Source organism: Cricetulus griseus (genome assembly GCF_003668045.3).
Source record: "Cricetulus griseus strain 17A/GY chromosome 1 unlocalized genomic scaffold, alternate assembly CriGri-PICRH-1.0 chr1_1, whole genome shotgun sequence".
In the NCBI taxonomy this organism is placed as follows: domain Eukaryota; kingdom Metazoa; phylum Chordata; class Mammalia; order Rodentia; family Cricetidae; genus Cricetulus; species Cricetulus griseus.
Window position 1 is genome coordinate 39476293 of NW_023276807.1, and position 20188 is coordinate 39496480.

The window sequence follows — 20188 nt, forward strand, 5'->3', positions numbered from 1 at the left end:
CCATTGGTCTGGAGTTCACAAAAGTAAGCTAAGCTAGTGGGCCAGTGAGCCCCTACCTGCTGCCTGTCATTGCCTCTCCAGAGCTGATATTATATAAGGCTACACCACCTTGCTCAGCTTTTAAAAACGGGGGGGGGGGTTCTAGGCCTGGAGCTTGGACACTTGTGCATGCAAGGCAAGCAATTGATCAAATGAGCAACACCCTGGCCTCTTGTGCTTAGGTTTCTGAATTGAGGCTAATGGATATCTACATACAATTCCCCCTGCTTGTAGCAGGACAGCAAGGAAAGCTTGTGGTTTTAGTGTTGACAGGTAGTTTGAATTCTTCTGCATGGTCATTTGATGAAAGTTAGACATCCGAGGCCAGAGGGCAGTTGGTCAGAATCTCTAGACCTGGGCAAAGCCACCGGTTACTGAAAGGACCTGACCTGTGACATTAACCACATTGGCCCCATGTGCTAAGTTTTAATTTAAAACTTGAGGTATATGTTTCTTAAATGTTTTCTTCCCCGTGGTTGTTTTATTAGGTTTGGTGTGTGTGTGTGTGTGTGTGTGTGTGTGTGTGTGTGTGTGTGTGTGTGTGTTTGTGTGTGTATGTGTGTGTGCGTGCCTGGAATTCAGATCCTACCTTACTCTCACTGGTTGTGCCATCTAGAAGGAGGCAGGTTAACTCTTATTTTATCTTTCAGGTCCCTTCTAAGGGTTAGATGCTTCTATCTATGAGCAGAATAGGCCCATCTCAGGATGGAAACATTTATGTTTATATATTGGAAACTTTGAACACATCTTTAGCTGTTATTTTCTAGACCCTCAAGTGCTTTTGTTTTTCTTTATTCACTGATTTCACCTTTAGTAGACATAGAGGAAAGTGAAACATAGAGGAAAGTTGTTAAAGGTAGGTACAATGGTCTGGTATTTCCATGGAGGGCCTTAAGTTGTGAGGGCTGATGATGTTGTCATGGTGAAAGAAAGGAAGGTGATTACATGGTATCTTTAGTAAGTAAGGGGACAGACAAACACTGGTGTTCAGCTGGCTTCCCATATTCAGTGATCCTCCCTCCTCTTTGGAAACCTCTCACAGACACATCCAAAAGTGTGTCTCCTAGGTGATTATTGTTGTTGCTTGTTTGTTTTTGAGACAGGGTTTCTCTGTGTAGTAGTCCTGGCTGTCTTGGAACTCACTCTGTAGACCAGGCTGGCCTTGAACTCACAGAGATCTGCCTGCCTCTGCCTCCCAATGCTGGGATCAAAGGCTTGCGCCACCACCGCCGCTGTCCTAGGTGATGCTTAATCCAGTCAGGTTGACAATGAAGACTGACCTTCGTAGATACGTTGGGTGGATTTTGGTGGATTTCTAATTAAGGATTCAGCTACATTAAAAGAGAATGATTAGCTTTGGGTTGCACTGATAGAAAGCCTCAGTCTTGAGCCACAGGGACAGCCTACAGTGACTGACCAAGAGGAGAAAGGAAAGATTGCCTTGGAATGGATATTCAAGACAAAGCCATTTCTAAAAGCATAAAAGGTACAATTCGTATAGTTTTTTTTTTAAGTGCATGAGATATTCAAAGCATTATGCAGCTTAGTAATAGCTGCTGAGGGATTGTTGGAGATACACAATAACTAACATCCACTACATTCATTGGTTAGTAGGTGTGCATTCATGACAGAGCCAGAGTAGTGTGACAGGGAGAATCCTGGTGCCCACAGCATCGAAAGAGTGAGTAAAAGAAGGAACCCATGGGTCCCAAGGATTTGAAAAGACCCAGAAGATGACAGACGCCAAAGAGTTTTTCATTTGTTTGTTTAACATTAGAATCAAACATATCAATCAACCAATGAGTGAATACATAGTCTGCATGCTTATTGGGCATCTAAAACTCCAGGCAACTATTCAAAGAGGCAATCTGGTATATGCCAGGTTAATGTATATTTGTAGCTAGTGGATGTATTGACAGGCCAAAGACGGTTGAGCATTTTCATAGCTTCCCAAGGCCAGACTGGGAATCCCTTGGTTGAGGAGTTGATTGGAGTGTGTTGGGGTAAGGCCAAAGATTCACAGTGGTGCATCTTAGAATTAGAAATTACATGACAAGGTTCAGGTGGGACCCAAGCCTGCTAATCCACTTAGGGATCCTTCCAACTCAGCAATCACAAGACCTTCCAGGTGTGGAGGGTGATGCTTCTCATCCTCATCATCACAGCATTTTTGAGGCCGAGACAGGGGGATCACAGGAAGTTTGAGGCCAGCCTGAGCTACAGAGCAAGATCCTGTCTCAAGAAAGGAAGGATGGAAGAAAACTAGAAGACCCATGTTGGGAACTTCTTTCTGTTTATAGTAACTGGCTTCAGTTGTGACTTCTCTGTGTAGTTTGGATGCTGCGTTCACGAGGAAGTGATGAACTTGCTGTACAGACATCATCTGCTGCCAGCATCTATCTGGTGTCTGAGTATGGGGTTGCTGTTGGGTGTGTCTGTTTGGTCCTGAGGTGAGAGAGTAAGGGTACCTGTTGGGGGATATTATGGGAGCATTGGGTGATGCTGTTTGAATACAGCATTATTCATTTCTTTCTCCATTATTATTCTTTTTTTTTTCTCCTAGCTCCATTTTTTTTCTCCAAGCTCTGTGTGATGGTTGATAGCCCTGCCTTCTGTCTTCTATGAGCCTTGACCCCTTTTCTGCCTGAGAATACTGTGAAGGTGCTTCACATGTCAATACAAAGCCAAATGTTTTCTCAGTACTTCTGCCCAATAGAGTCTGTCTGTGTGTGTGTGTGTGTGTGTGTGTGTGTGTATCTTTGTATGTGTTTATATATAACACATATACACATAAGTGTAGGTGGTATTCAGCGTGGGCTAATAATGAGCTTGTTACAGATGGCGAAATGAACAAGACATTTTTGCACAGATATGTAATTGATTTTTTTCCTTCTTCCCTTACTGATCTTTAGACATAGAATTTCTTTTTCAAAATTTGAAAAACAGACAAAGCAGTGACACAAAACCACAAATCTTGTTGTCTCCTACCAATTGTGCTGTAAGCTCTGGAGAGCCCGATGCTGGGAGTGAGCTTCTGACATAGTGACCTCATTCCCCGAAGCTGCCTTTATGGGCAGTGGCAGAGCCACTCTGCTGCCGGGGCTAAAGCCTGATGGGGTGATGAGCCCTGGGCTTGCAAAGACTTGCACGGCAACTGGAATTCATGACGAATAGCTCACTGCAGCTAAACTTTGATCCAGTGTACTATAGAACTCCCTGTTTGTTACACATAGGTGGGAGATTCATCCCCCGTGATGATGAAAAGCCAGCTTTAAAAACAAAAGCAAAAATAGAGGAAAGTGTGTCTGGTCTATGATTGTAGTTTGTTGAGTGCATGATGCCAAATCAATAGAATGTGTGTGTTCTTTCTTCAAGCATTTTGGAGGTATGTGCCCTTTTTACTCTTGGTGATTCAAAAAAGAAACATGTTGGGGAACTAATGCATGTGATGGTGCCCGGGTCCCTTGGAGAGGAGCATGTGTTCCTTCGCCCCTGCACCTGGGGTCTGTCCTATCCTCTGAGTCCCTGAACTGCACTGCACAGACAAAGGAGCTAACAGACACTCACACAGGCTGTGGCTTTTCTTGGAGCGATGACTCATTTCAGCTCACAAAGGATTTTGGGCAGGGGAGTGAGAAGTCAGGCTGATTGGTTCCTGTGACTTCACTTGGCAGAGAGGAATCAGAAAAGGAGTGACATTGCAGATCCCGAGACACTGCAGTGGGATGGTGGCTTAGTCCCTGTGGCTGTGAACTGTGGGTTAGGTGTGGATCAGGATCCAGCTGTTCCATGCAAATAGAATAAAAGGGTGGTAAAGATGATTCTGTCCCCCCTCTCCATTTGTAAAACCATCACCAGCAAAGTACCCTCACAAAGCCTTTTGAAGGTGCTTTTGACAGAACTTGTCTCAGCGTCACAAGCCCTGATTTGTAAGAAGAGCCAAGGGTTCTTTAGCACATCTAAAATATATATACCTTCCAAGGTACAGTACCAGATTGCTGTTGTATTTCCACAGGCCTGCAGTAACCTATCTGAAATGCTCATTTAGGATACTATTGCTCGAACGTTTACTCTCTCTTCTTATTACAGATTCTAGGACGTCCATTTCTGTTACTGGCTCCTTCTTGTGCTTGGATGCGTTCCCCTAGCATGCACCAGGCTTTAGCATCAAAGCTACCTGGGGAATGGAGCCAGTCCAGAAAGGGTCAGGTAGGTTTCCCCTGCTTTTATTTCAAAAATTGTTGTATGAAAGAAATATATATGTATGTTAAAAATGTTGATCCCACCTGTGACCAGGGCAAGCAGACCTCTGAGAAGCGGTCTTACCATTAGTGTGCCCTCAACCTTCATCATAGGCAGTCCCAGCTCTCCAGTGGAGGCTGCCCATTGCATGGACCACATCAGCATGAGTCATTGCTGCACTGGGGCCAGACACTCAGCAGTGGCAGAGCCGAAGCTAGGAAGTAATTAGAATTTTTCACATTTCCATTATCTGCATGTTTCTTTCACTCCTCCAAGGGATTTTTTTTCTCTTCAATTTTAATATACAGTCCATGAGAAGTGTGTTGTTTGACCTGAGACCCCACATACATCACACTCAAGGGTGAAGGAGTTGGATTTACACACTCAGAGAGCACATGCCTCCTAGTCAAGGCCAAGGGAGTCCAGTTTACACACGAGAGTGAGAGACTTTTTAAGAGTAGCATCCAATTGAGGCTTCCGTGAACTAACAAAGTCGGCATATTTCATTAGGGTCTTGTTTAGGATTTTGATGACAGAGCTTTTTTTTTTTTTAACACTCACGAGTTTTTCACACAAAATCTTTTTAAAAACTGGTGCTTGGTGGTGGTGGTGGTAGTGGCGCATGCCTTTAATTCCAGCACTTGAGAGGCAGAGGCAGGTGGATCTGAGTGAGTTTGAGGCCACCCTGCTGTACAAATCGAGTTCCAGAACAGTCAGGACTGTTACACAGATAATCCCTGTTTCACCAAAGCAAAACAAAACAAAAAAGGTAAAAAATACTTTGTAGGTTGCATTCAACAACATGAAAATGATATCTCTGAAAACATGATTTTTACCACCTCCCCAAGTGTAGTTTCAGTATTGTTCTTTAGAAACAATATGTCTCAGAGTATTAGGATCCTCCATGTAATTTGCATAATTGGAACATTTTAAAATAATTCCAAATCTACATTGGCAGGGCCCCTCTTCCCTCTTTGTGGTTACAGCCATGCTCACTGTTCCCCCTTCCACCAAGGGAAAGAAAGTCTTCCTGTCTTCATTGCTAAGGATACTTGGACAGTGTTGCAGAGGTTTTCTTGTCCCGCCAGGTCCTGCTGCCCTTCTCAACCCTAAATAAACACACAGATGCTATATTAATTATGAAACTGTTGGCCAGTGGCTAAGGCTTCTTATTGGGTAGCTATGTCTTAATTATTAATCCATTTCTGTTAATCTATGTATTTCCACATGGTCTTGGCTTACCGGAGAATGCCTGCAGCATCCTGTCCTCCCGGTCTCCTCATGGCATACCTCTCTGCCTACCTTTTCCAGAATTCTCCTCATCTCCTAGCCCCACCTATCTTTCTACCTCTACTGGCTATAGGCCAAACAACTAATAAGAGAAACATATATACAAAAGACATCCCTCATCAGGTCAGGGAAGTGCTTGCAGAGGAACCCCACACCCTGCTGGTGCTGCTTGTCCCTGGAACCCCATTTTAAGCCTCTGTTCTACATAAACTCCCCCAATGGAAGAAATTACCTCAATGTGAAGTTTGTCCATCCACCTAATCTTCCTTCTTTTTGGTTTCCATTGTATATAGTCATTCTTCAGGCATTATTACACAAGGACATTTTCACACAGAAGTCAATTATTAGTGTGTCCATTCACTCCTCATACCTCCTTCTCCTCCCCCATTCTCACCCTTCTCCCTCCCTCTAATCCCCTGTCCAGTTTCCATTCTATTTTCATGCCGCAAGTATGGACATGATTTTATGGATCTCTATAAAATCTAGCCATAACCCAAAGAGAAAATATGCTATTTGTCTTTCTGAGATTGTTTTCATTGTCTAGATATGATTGTCTCCAGTGGCATCCATTTTTCTGCAAGTGATGTAACTTCATTCTTTAGGACTAAATTTCTCTCTCTCTCTCTCTCTCTCTCTCTCTCTCTCTCTCTCTTTCTGTGTGTGTGTGTGTGTGTGTGTGTGTGTGTGTGTGTGTGTGTGTTTGCCATATTCACATGTTTCCATTCCTCTGTTGTTGCATACCTGAGTTGGTTCCATACTTTAGCTACTGTGACCAGTGCTGCACATGTCCCTGTGAAATGACATGAGTCCTTTGGATAAATGTCCAGTATTGATATATTTGAATCATGCAGTAGTTTTATTTTTAACTTTTTGGAGGAACTCTATCTTTTAATCTATAGACATTGGACTACTTTACATTCCCACCAGTGGTATAGAAGAGTAGCCTTTTGTCTACATCTTTGCCCCAGTACTTTTAAAATTCAATGATCGCCATTCTGAATGGGGTGAGATGGGATATCAGTGTCATTTTAATTGGTATTTCTCCGGTGAGTGGAGAGATCCATTTATTGGCTGTTTGTGTTTTATCTTTTGAGAACTATCTGTTTCATCATACCATTTATTTGTTTGTTTAATTTCTTGTTGTTTCAGGTTTTTGTTGGTTTTGTGTATTGAAGATAGTTATCCTGTGTCACATGTGTTCCTAATGTTGTTTCTTCATTCAGTTAACTTTCCTTGGCCATGGTGACACTTCTTAAGCTCATGAGGTTCCATTTGTCAGTTGTTGGCATTTCCTCAGCAACTGGAGCCTTATTTAGAGTATGTTGTTTTTATTTTATCTTTGTGCTTGAGACAGAGTCTCATGTAGCCAAAGCTGGTCTTGAACTTGCTATGTAACTGAGGTTGTTCCTTAACTCCCAGTCCTCCTACCTCTTCCTCACAAGCACATGAGTTAGCTCCCCTGGATAGGGCCCTTTGAAGAATCTGTTTTTGTTTTTACTATAGTCATGTGTTTTTGTTTTTACTATCATCCTCCAAGGATGTTTTGAACATTAACTTGAATGTTTTTTTATTACTTATTTTATGTCTAAACTGTACTCATTGAAGGCAAGGGATTAAATGTATGCTTGTTCTACAACTCACATCTCCTCTTGATTTCCACATGTAGAAAGTACTCAGTAGATAGTTGAAGGGAAGTTACTATAAAACATTAATTTATCATGTACTTAAAATAATACAAAAGTTGTCAAGTAACTTTGGTAGAACCAGAGGGCGTCATGTGGAATGAAACAAGCCACTCACAGAAGGACAAGTGAAAGAGATTGTAATAAATGATCAGAAGCTAAAAACATCAGTCTCTTAAAAAATAGGACAGAATAGAGGTCATGAGAGACTGGGAAGGGGAGAGGGAGAGAGGCCATATAATAAGTACCAAAATACAGTTCTTAGGGGGAATCATTCCTGGTGTTCATAGCACAAACAGGGAGCCACAGTCAGTCACATTTTATGATAGACTAAAATAACTGGAAGAGAAGAACCCAAGTGCTGCAATATAGAAGCTTATCAGTACACTAATTTGATCATTGCAAGTTATAAATTTATAATCCTAAGTATCCCCCAATATGCACACATACACACATTTTAAACATTAAACTAAATTTTAAGAAGACTCTCCACAGGGTAGGTTAATGCTAAGGTAAACCTCAGAAGCTATGTGAGGCTCTGGAAATTATGGATGTTTTTACGCTAAGCCGGACAAGCCTGTGTACAGGACTGTTACCATTAAGAACAAATGTGTGTGGTTCTTAAATGTGGGCATCAATAACAGTTTTCTTTAATTTTATTGGGCAAGCAATCCTTAAAGGAGCGAACAAAATTCTATGGGTTTGTGTAAATGTCACCTTTTTTGTCCTGAGACATTTTCCTAAGAGATAATCAGTGATGAGAATCCCAGGGCCCATCAGAAATTCTCTAACTCCTAATGTTACCCATCTTTAGTACAAAGAGCTATTTCTTAAGGCAGTGTGGGTGAAGAATCTGTCCAGTCACTGTTCTGAAACAGGCCAACTTTCTTAACTATCATTTTTTGTACATACCCTAGTGAAGTCCATGCCTCATGTTTGCTCTAAAGCCATTGTCCCCAAGCCCAAAAGTTGTATCTCAATGGAAATAGTCCATTCCCTCAGGGCAGGTGCACTCAGCTAAGTATCAGGAGGACACTCTTTGTCTTTAAGGAGGACTACTACCCTCCTTAGCATGGGCTAAGATATTTTTTAGAGGGTTTCTTTTTATGACAAAATTAATTTTTATAGCTAAATTAATTTCCTTTTATAACTAAATTAATTTTCTGTTAGAATAAATTCAATACTGATGAAAAAAGAAATGTATTGAATTTAGACAGGCTTGGAGATAATATATTTTAATACTAGCTATTATTTATTAAATATTAGGTCTCAAGGGCAGTATGTTCAACATCCATTACCTCATCTAATATCCTCAATCCCTGTAAGGTTGGCATCACTATACACTAGTGGTTCTCAACCTGTGCGTCATGACCCCCACAGGGGTTAGACATCAGATATCCTGAGTATCTGATATTACAATTCATAACAGTAGCATATGGAGTAGCAATGAAAATAATCTTACGGTTGGGAGTCACCACAACATGAGGAAATGTATTAAGGGGTCACAGTATTAGGAAGGTTGAGAACTACTGCTATAGACACTTTGCAAAAAATGAAGAAATGGAGACACAAAAAATTAAACTATTTCCCCCCAATGGTGTAACTAATGAAGTCCAGAGCTGGGGTCTCAACCTCATGGTATAACAAAGTTGCTGGGCTTTGTCATTGTCCTGATATTTAGGGAGGAGAGTCATTTAGTGGTATTGTGAGTTGGAGTGTTCACTGTGAGTCTGTTCATGGCCACTAAACTTTCTCTTGTCCTTTGAAACTCCTACATAGTTCAACAACAACCTCTCTGACTGTTGGAAGTGGGCAGGTAGGGTAGCAGTTGGGGAGTGTGCTGTGGCTACTGTTCAGTAAAGGTTGTTGTCATCTGGGAACTGCCATTCTAACCACATCTGACCTGTATTGAATTAGACTTGGTTGTTGAGTTGCAGTTGTATTTCACAGAAATCCATCACAGTCCTGATACCTCAGCTGATGAAGCAAGAGTGCAGAGCCTGAGACACAGCCCTGGGGATTCTAACTTCCAGAATAGCCCTGCAAATGTCAGGCCACTTTATTAAATCATAGTTGAAAATTTCCATCAGTAGAAATTGCAATGCGTGATGCATCTTTATGGACAGGCAGGGTTTTGCTGGATGGTGGAAATGGATGAGGAGTAGATGACGGCTTCTGCTAGGAACTTAGATTCTATTCTATTTGAGGCACTCATTCTAAAGGAAGACTCCATTTTCCATGGGAACACTCATTAACCATGCACCATATAGAATGGCTTGATATCCAGGAAACTGTATTAATTGTTGTTGGCCAGGATTGATATTTTCATGTGATTTTTATCTCATGTCAAGGAGACATATCTAATTTATAACTAAATTAATTTTAACTTAACTCTGGGTTAGGGAACAGAGATGTATCACCACCATCTTGGTAGAAGGCAGAGCCAAGCCTTGTCTTGTCCTTGTGTGCAGAACCTTTCCATTTATCAAAATGCTTGATCTTCTGATGTGCAAATGGCAGACTGCTGGTTTCTTCTCCCTAATTCCTCACACATACCCAGTGGTGGTGCTTGGCTTACAACATGGAGTTTTGGCAAAGAGTTGATGTACTGAAACATGTGACTCTCCTGATGGTTCTCAGTTCCCTTCTAATTCTTCAGCTATAAATCTACAGCAAATGGACAAGTGATCTAAAGTGCTACTAACTGTTATGAATAGAACAGATGTCTGCCATTGTTTCGTATTATGTCAAGCGGGTTTTCACCCATTGATGCCCACTTGTTACCCTTCTCTTTGTTTTGAATTTTCCTTATTGTACAACAATTTTCCAACAGTAGCCAAGTCTCAGTAGCAAGAGACCCAAGTAGCCAAGGTACTGAGTACCAAGACTCAGTAGCTAAGGTGACAAATGGAAGCTCAGAGTCTAGGAAGACGATGTTTTCTTCTGGAAACTAATGGACTCATTAATCTCACCCAGCTACACCTATCTGTTATCATACAGACATGAGCCGAGCATTCTGGGTAACGTGAGGACATCGACTCATTTTGGTGTGTGTGCTCTAAGTCACCATAATTCCCTTTAGCTCTGCTCTAATTAGAAGTTTCTTTGGAGTTATAGCCAACGTCATGTTTAACTCCAGCATCAGTAACAGGAGCCTCCTCCTTACTTTACCTTTTGAGTACAAACAGTTTCCTCAAATAATAGCTTAATCACTAGATTTTGTGTCAGAGAACTATTGATGTTAAAATTAAGCAGGAAAGGCTGTCCTAGAAGTTCAAAAAACTCTGAACATTTTCAACTTTTTAAATGTCAAGTCTTCTTCATTGCCTATTGCAATAAGGACCCAGCCTTAAAGTTTTGAAGTCAGTGGTGTTTTAAAACAAACTTACAGTAAACTAGTAAAAGTGCCGTTTTCAATGCCAGTTTTCTTTCAGATTTCAGTACAAGCAGTTGAATGTCAAGCATAATAATCTGGTTTCAAAGAAACTTTCTTAGCAGCATGCAAGCTAATAGAAGCCATATGCACTGTCCCCTCAGAAGGCTGCTGTGGTCTTTGAGAGCGTATATAGCAAAGGGATATGTGCTTTTCTAGAAGAACTTTTGGGATAATACTGTAGTAGACCTACTGTTAAGAGAACCAAGCAGCATTTAAACAAAAAATTGGGGTTAATAAATTGAATTAAATTGTAAAACACAAGGTTTGTCTGATGCCACTCATCGGAGAAGTTGTTCACTTAACTGTAACCTCAGAGAGCATTTGATTTCCCTGTGCCCAGGGGCATCTGAGAGAAAACTTGGCAAAGGTAGCACATTTTGCTGAATAGAGTAGAGCTGTCTCATCCTTGTGGGCTCTGAGCATCTCAGAAGCACATTTTAGACTTTTTATGAGGAGTTGCCATATCTGCTGCATGTGGTAATTTTACTAGCGTCCATAATTTTAATGCTAGTGTTAATTTGGCAAAGCACATGGGTCCTGAAGAACAAAGTTCCATCAGACTTTATTATGCAAAGGGAAAATATGATAGCCGACACAGCCATTTCTTTAAAAATTAGCACCTCTTCCAGACTAGATAAGCATGGAAATAATTTCTACAACACCTGGAAATAGAATCCTGCTGAATTAATAGAGAATCACAGGCCTTTGGAGCCTGAAGAAATCATTGCTACAGTTCCATCCAAACCCTTATTTTGCAGATAAGGAAACAGTCTACCAGACAATTAATTGTATCTGTCTTAAGAGATGGGATTCTGGGCCAGTGAAATGGCTTATTTGGTAAAAGTGCTTGCCTGACAACCTGAGTTCAATTCAGGGAGCCATGTGTCTGTGGTGGGTGAGGTGGGGAGGCGGGGGGGGGGGATTGGCTCCTGCAGTTTATCCTATGACCAATATAGTACACCGTGGCCTACATACCTTACCATCCTATAGCAGGTAAATATAAAGAACATCACATGATAAAGTGAGGTCTTAACTGTGTATCTCCTGGTGTCTTCACAGAATAGGAGTTTCCCAATTCTAAACAACCAGTTTCCCAACTAATTGTTTAGAATCGGAGTATGATATATGAATTGAGAATTTGGGATATGAATTTCATTAAGTCCTTCAACCTACAGTAGAGATTAAGTGAACAGTGAAAAATAGGACTTAGAGAGACAGAATAATTGATTCTGACTTCAGGCTGTGTGTGTGTGTGTGTGTGTGTGTGTGTGTGTGTGTGTGTCTGTGTGTGTGTGTGTATTGGGAGAGGGGACAGACTGTATCCCTCTCCTTCCCCCTCCTCTCTCTCTCTCTCTCTCTCTTCTCTCTCTCTCTCTCTCTCTCTGTGTGTGTGTGTGTGTGTGTGTGTGTGTGTGTGTGTGAAGGAATAATTCCAAATAAAGTAACTTCCCCAGAAGTTGGAAGAGAAAATGGAGAGATTTAAATAGTAAAAGTGTTTGTTCTAGATAGTGATATTCCCCGAGGGGCACGTGAAGAATGTAGACAGGTAGACCAGAAGATACAGCCAGCTGGCATCTAGGGTGTCCTCCTGTTGTGTCAGGCCTTCCTCATTGATGTGGGAGTGGCAGTCGTCAGCATGAGTTTATTCTGCAGTTACAGAAGAGTGGCTAACACAAACATGTCACATGACGACCCCATGGGCAATGCCTTGATAAATGAGAGTAAATTCTGAGCCTTCTGGTCTATGGGGATCAGGTTTCAGCTTTTCTCTGCTCCAGAGCTACTAGCTCTCCACACTCCCTCCCTTCTCCTGCCCCTTCCTGGCCTGCATGTTTTTCTTTTGCCTCTAGTGGTAGGGAGACCATCTTTGGCTCCCTCCAATGCTCATCCCACTAACTCATCTTTCTTGTGCTAACCAGCTCACAAAGTAATTGGCTTGAAAACAGTTCTGAAATGTCATTGACCTGCTTTAAACAGGAACTGCTCTTCCCTTACCACTGGAATATTTTCAGGGTTTTTCACATCTGGCATCCCCTTGGTAGGAATACATTGAATACTTACTCTGAATTTGATAGTATCTGAATTATCCTAGTTGGAGCATTTGTACCCCCCCCAAGACTGTATTTAAATAGATTTTTTTTTTAAAAAAAAGCCTAGTTCCTCCTCCCCTCCTTTTAAAAAGTATGGTTGGGTGGAGTGTCAGCTGTTCATAAAGAATTCTTTAACCCACAAAGTACCTATGAGTTCATAATTGACTTTCCCTAACTATCTTCAAACACAGTCTGACAATAGAAACATCTTTTCTATAAATATAGGCAAGCGGGGAGCTGGAGAGATGGCTCAGTGGTTAAGAGCACTGACTGTTCCTCCAGAGGACCAAGTTCTATTTCTAGCACCCAAGTCAGGTGGCTCACAACTACCTTTAACTCCAGGGAAGTTAATACCCTTTTCTAGCCTCTGAGGGAACCCACAAATGTGGCACAACTAACACAAACATGCCCATAGTTAAGTAAAAATAAAAATATAGACAAGTAAGTTACAATTCAGTTTATGTAAAATGCTGTGATTGTTGAGTTGTATATTTCAGCAGTATTTATCATTTCTTGTCTTCTTTGGAAAAAATAAATGTCAAGTAGTTGTTAAAAGAATTTTCCTTTATATCTCTAAAAAATAATTTGCTTTTATTTTTCGTGTATGAGTGTTTTGTCTGCATGTATCAGTGTATACCACCCATGTGTCTGGTGTCCACATAAGTCAGAAGAGGGTGTCATATCCCTTGGAGCTAGAGCTAAAGATGGTTATGAGCCACCATATGGATGCAGGAATTGAACCTGGGTCATCAGCACGAGTAGCAAGCACTCTTAACTGTTAAGCTATCTCTCCAGTACTTACAAGAATTTTCTAGTGGCATTATTTTAAGAGTGACTAGTTGTCTCATTAATCATGTTGATAAAAGACCCCCCCCCACAAAATATCTTGATAACTCTGACTGTGTTATATTGTATTGAGAGATCCTATGATTTTTTTTAAAAAAGACCTTAAGGTCATTCTAAACCTCACCTAAGGTATGATACCTTTTCTTTGATAAATACTGTGTGTGTGTGTGGGGGGGAGATATCCTTCACGAAATTAATTAGGGAGAGTCTTAAATAATCAAATAGTTTTAGTGTATTTGGTAATTGCTTAGCAAAATCTGAATCAAATTGTGGTTTTTAAAAATACCCCTAGAAACCCCTTCTATTATTGCATCATTAAGAAAAAAGAGTATTCATTTACTAAACATGTACTGGGTATCAAGTGTAAGCACTAGGTCATTGTAGGTGCTGGGAACGGGGTGTTCATGTTTTCTTCCTTATGGAGCTTATGTTTAGTGGATAAGACAGTGAGCTATAAACACACACACACACACACACACACACACACACACACACAGACACACACACACACACACATTCACACACATTCAGAGAGTGAGTCCAGCACTGGCTTGGGTGGTCTGAGTGGGGCTCCCTGTGTGGTTATGGCTTTTTTTCACTTGTGATCTATATAATGGCAAGGGACTAGTCCTGGAAAAGTCTACCTCAGAAGTACCCCTGGCCAAGAGCAAAATACAAATGACAAAGACCCAGCCTGCATTCAGAAAAGGCCTGGCAGGATCCAAGAGCAGGATGTTGTGAGCCTGTAATGAGAAAGGGGGTGCTGAGTGAATGGGGCTTTATCCCACAGAGGTGCTTAGGCAGGTCCATACTCCAGAGCCTTGGAGAACCCATAAGGAGTCAGGTTTCTCTCTGCGTGTAAAAGGCAGTGCTGTGGGGTTTTATGCAGGGAAGTGGCATGATTTATGGCTTCTTAGGAGGACCTTGGTTGCCCTGGAGAAAGGGGCCATTAAAAAAACCAAGGAAGAAAAGCTGAGAGCCATGAAGCTAATACAACAGGCCAGGTGAGAGTTGAAGGTCGTTTGCAGTAGAGCTGGGGATATGGAATGCGTGGAGCTGCAGCTGGAGTTCGGGAACAGATCCAAGGAAATGCTGGTATAGACAGTGTGGATTGATTTGGGAATGGATGAGGAGTGGGAAGTAATTGCTCTTAATGCAGTATAAAAATGAGTCGGCATGGAGACTGCTATCTTGAACATCCCATTTCCATTTTGTCCTGTATCCTACATTAAAAGTTACTGTACATAGTCATTGTTATAGTGAAATGAGCTCTTGGCAAGAATACCTCAGGCATACTCACCGTTTCTGCCTCTCACAGTGGGTGCAGTGAATGAAAAGAAATCCACGAAGGAGATGACAGAAACACCATAAAGCAGAAGGACAAGCACAGACTAGTTGTTTTGCTAATTGGCAACTGTGTAGAGAAGTCTTTTGTAATCTATGCAGAATCACCGAATATTCCAACCTACATTTAAGGCAATTATAATTAGTGTTTCTGCGTCTTGGTTCTCTGAGATCTTATTATGATAGGACACTTTTTGGAAGGTGTTAACTTCCTAAGTGACGTATAACTCCAAAGAACCCGGAACCTGCTTTGGTTTTTCCCTTTGGTGGCAGACCCTACCCTCCTTTCCATGACTGTTATAATCACTCCAGAAGACTTGGAGGGCCAAGTGGCTAGAGTAGCAACTCTGCCAGAATGCCAACTTCAGCACCTCTCAAGTCAGAGTCAGAAAAAGTCTGAAGGCCTCTGGCTGGGCTCCAGTGCTCATGTGGGAGGGAAGGGTTTACAGGAGTGCCCATCCCCTAACTATACTTTGCACAGTCAGCACAAGTTCTTTTGTTGTGCATCAGACTTTTGGATAAGATTTTGTTTCAAAATGTGTCTATCCTTAAAAAAAAAAAGCTAAAGTTTTCTGCTGTATATGTGCCCACTCAGATAACCCCCCACACAGTTGTTCAGTGTGAATTGAGCACCTACACACACGATGCACAAAACCAACTTACCTAGTAGCTTTAAATCCCATGTACTTCTCATTTCCAGCTGCTGCTCATCCACCAGATTTTGTCAAACTTTTCAGAGAGCTCTGCTTTTGGAGAGCTCCTGGGTTTGTAGGTCCTACATTAGATGTGTTCCTGTTTTCTGCTGATTTTCTTTTTTTTAAAATCTGAATTTGAATTTGCTCCACTATCTGTATCACCTACTCCTCTCATATCTGTCTGATGTCCTAATGGAGCTGATGGAGTCCCCCAGTGATGCAGTAGGAGAGGGGAGCACTGAACTGAACCGGGCTCCAGAGAAGGGAGCAAGCTTCATGTTTTAGGCACTGGGTTTCTGCTGCTCTGTCTCATACACCTGCCGGACTTATTCCAAAACTCAGGGAACTCCATCTCTGCTGCCTGATTTCATTCATTACATCATTTCAAAGTTGGGTTCATGTTCTTCCCTTAGGTTCCTCTGTACTTTTCTACAGCCTAGCAGATGTATCCAAGCACAGCTTTAAGTGCCCTGACAGCAGGGATGCTGGTCTATCTCAGAGCACCCAGTCATCTTCTGGAGAGGATATTGCTTAATGTTATAGGCTGAAGGGAGCCTTGTCTTTGGCCGTCTGTGCTAGCTTATTGCATGAGAAAGCATGCTTAAGAAACAATAAAACAAAACCAAAAGGAGGTGGGGTGCAAAGATGGCACAGCCATTAACACCATATACTGATCTTCCTGAGGACCTGAGTTCAGTTTCCAGCACTCACACTGGGAGGCTTGCAATGGCCCATAACTCCTGTTCCTGGGGATCCAGTACCCTCTTCTGGTTTCTATGGGCATTGCGTGCACACACACACACACACACACACACACACACACACACTGTATTACAATTATAAATTAATCAAAATAAATCGTTGTAAAAAAAGGAGATTTCATGTAAATATGATCAGTAAAGAAGATCTATTCTGCTGATTGTTTATACCCTTTTTGTAGAACTTATTTTGTAATAAAATCATACAGAACTCCTAAGTATAATTCAGGTGGCACTCAGGTGTTAGGAGCAGACACATTACCCCCCTACTCTCTCCTAGTTCTTTCCTCTTCTGAAGTCATCCCACTCCAGAAATGTCTGGAAAATTCTGGGAATCCTTGGGAGCCAGCTGGACTAAGTCCAAACTGTAAAGATTTGAGAAAAGGAGAGAGGTGTTTGTGTTACTGGCTGAGACTTAATGAATCCACATTTTTTTACCCTGCAATGCTAGGTTTTCAGCTCCCCACCTACCCCCCAGCCATCATCCCTTCTATCAGGCAAATCATACAGTAGGCCATGGTCTCTACTCCACTATAGTCTGTCCTGTGGTCTTCCAGGTGTTCATCTACAAGGCCACCACAGTCTTCTTCATGAAAGTCACAACCGTGTTATTCAGTCTTTACATTCCTCCACAGCTCACTGTTCCTCATACAATGAAAACCTTGGGCACTTAGCTGTGGCTTCATGGTTGTCCCTACAGAGCTGTGTCCCTTCTTCACAACTCCCCAGAAAAACACTTGCCTGGAGCTCCTATCATGCCCAGCTCATCCCCATGTCCTAGCCACCAACCACCCTCCTGCCCCCTGACGTCAGATTCAGATCTCAAGGCTTAGAAAAACCCCATAGCCCCCTGCTTCTGAGGTCCCACTGTCTACCTCAGGTGGTATATATACCACTGTCCCATATTCTCCTCTGAGCTTACTGTTCAGTCGTCTGCTGTGCCCCCATCACACAACACTGTGATCTTGATCTCTGTGTCTGTCTCCTCCACGTAAATAAAATTGTTTGAAGGTGGAGACAGTTGTGGAAGGGACACTTCTCTTTCTATGTGAATGCCCAACTCCTTGGGCCACACATAAAGACCCTCAACATTTGAATGAATGAGTCACCGTTACCACAAATGCACTTTGTGAAATGTGAACATCAGTAGCTTCATAAATCATCTCCATGCTAATAAGAGCAGAAATGATTTTTCAAAGCCTCATTTGTTGTAAGATGTTAGTACTCTCACTATTCCAAAGAGATCTCAGGCTTTTAAGGAGAGTTTTGCTTGTTGAGATTATTGGAGTGCCCACTGTGCATGGACGTCTTTCCACCCAAGTGGAATCCTCTGGGATCTCAACAAGCTTCAGTGTTCGAAGCTGATTGACTTCATAATGCAAGGGGTAGAGCACAGTTCTGAGAGGGCGTGCATGGTGCAGGCCTGGGTGTGACAAATGGTGGGGTGTTTGAATGAAGCCACTCACTTGAAAATTGTCTTTCTGCAGGTGATGTGTCACCAATCAGTATGTCCCCCATCAGTCAATCTCAGTTTATTCCACTCGGGGAAATCCTTTGCTTGGCCATCTCCACAATGAACTCTGCAAGAAAGCCTGTCACCCAAGAAGCACTGATGGAACACCTGACGACCTGTTTCCCAGGTAACAAGAAAGAATGGAGCTCTTTCCCGATGGATGTAGGCTGTGGATGTGGGGCATGGGTTCTGGCACTTTAAAGGGAAAAACAGTCTTCGCTCAAACCAACTAGACACTTTTCTTCCGTGACTTAAAATAATAACAATGTCACTCCTTAAGATACACTACTTTTATTTTATTCTCATTTATTTTTATTTTTTGATACAATACTTTTTAACTTGATGTTAAGGAGAAAAACAATTAAGCCAGCATTATAAGAAATTGGCAAAAATGACCAAGACTCTATTCGTCCATTGAAGTTCAGCCTCCCTTAAATATATAAACCTGGGGTTCATCAGAAACAGCTGGAATGTTTAGTTCCAGGAGTGCTCTACTATAGGAATAATATCAAAAATAAATATGCCTGCATGTTAGTGTTAAAATCCAATGAGCCTTGATAAAATGTTACTTCATGAATTGGGGCTTCATTTTTAAAAGGAAAACAGTTATTTTTTTCTTGAATATTACAAAATGAAGGCAGGAGGTGCAGTTGCAGTACAAATGGCTGTTGATGGCTCCAGTGACCAAGGTGTTTGGAGTGGTACATATTAAACATCTATGCTCCATCTCAACGGAGGCACCTCATTACTCCCCACAGTGTTGCCAAGTCTAATGTTTCAAGAGAATTTCAAAAATCTTGTTTGCTGTGAAATCTCTAAATTTCCTTAGGTATAGGCAATTTTCTGTGCATGTATATTTTAACATGTTTAATAGATGGAGGCCAGCTTGGTCTACAGAGTGAGTTCCTGGACAGCCAGGGCTGTCACACAAAGAAACTGTCTAAAAAAAATAAAAAATAAAACAAAAAAAAATCAAAAAAACAAAACAAAAGATAAATAGATGGACAGTGTACACCTTACAGGACTGCCAGTTTGCCAGGTTGGTAAATACTATGCTCCTTTCTAGACTGAAATAGAAATCACATTAAAAATAAATGTATGATATAGTTGATGTTCATTAAGCTTTCAAAGAGACTTTAGTAATATAAGCTGTCGGTTGAATCAGCTTTTGCTACAGGAATACTAGATAATGAGGAACCACCCAGATAGAGATATGCAACAATAAGCATTTACTTAGGTTCTGTGTCTCAGGGTGCCCAGGAGTGGACTGGGGCTTAGAAAGGTGGCCCTGTTCTGCCTATACTGCATGCCTTTGGTAAAAAAATCGTATCTTATCCCCTAATATTGCATTGATGAAGCAATCTTGACTTGGCCTGAAGCCAAGGTGTAGAAATTGTTTTTGAACACACGCATATGAAAGTACACACACACACACACACACACACACACACACACAGAGGTAAAGGATAGAAGAATCAACTCCATGAGCATTATTAACACGGCTTACCTTCCTCTGTCTCCATATGTTTCCTGTGGCCTCAAAGAAACTATGCATTTTCTTCCCAATAATTTCCCCCTGCCCTCCCCCCACACTTTCTCTTTTCTTTTGCTTTCTTCCTACAGTTCCTGTTTGATTATGATTGGTTTTGTTTTTAGTTTTTTTCAAGACAGGGTTTTTCTGTGTAGTCCTGGCTGTCCTGGAACTCATTCCATAGACCAGCCTGACCTTGAATTCAGAGATCCACCTGCATCTGCTTCCTGAGTGTCGGGATTCAAGGGGTATGCCACCATGCTCTCCCCCTCCTTTCTCAATTTCAGTGTTTTATGTTTATATGCTATTCAAACACTAATATCAACCTACCCTTGCAACCTATAAATTATCTTAAATGTTGTAACATTTTATTATCCCTGAACATTCTTCACTATTTGTTCCCCTTTTCTAGTTGCCAGGCACACCTTTTCCACTAGGAGTGAGATACAGTAAGAAGGGGCAATGGTGTCTGCAAACACTACCCTCTGGTATAGGACAGCCCTTCTTCCTGCCATATACCCAGGCCACTGCTTTAGTCCAGCTGCTTTTAAAGTCTTCATACTGTTAGCTATAGAGCTTCATGAGAAGCCATACGGCTCTCTCATATGTGGTTCCATGCCTCCCATTACTATAAACTAGGAAAGAATGCAGAGCCAGTATTCAGTAGTAAAATGTTTATTGCTGCTGAGCAACAAACAGTATCACTAAGCTACAAGACATTG

The 20188-nt window shown here is 41.6% G+C and overlaps 1 protein-coding gene across 1 annotated transcript in view; it reads left to right on the forward strand.

The window, feature by feature from the left end:
• The window catches only part of Stox2 (storkhead box 2), a 102968-nt gene that overhangs the window by 73637 nt on the left and 9143 nt on the right, over window positions 1–20188 (forward strand). Inside the window, exon 2 of the mRNA XM_027391075.2 lies at window positions 17910–18062. Coding sequence (XP_027246876.1) covers window positions 17910–18062 — 153 coding nt within the window. The remainder of the gene's footprint in view (window positions 1–17909; window positions 18063–20188) is intronic.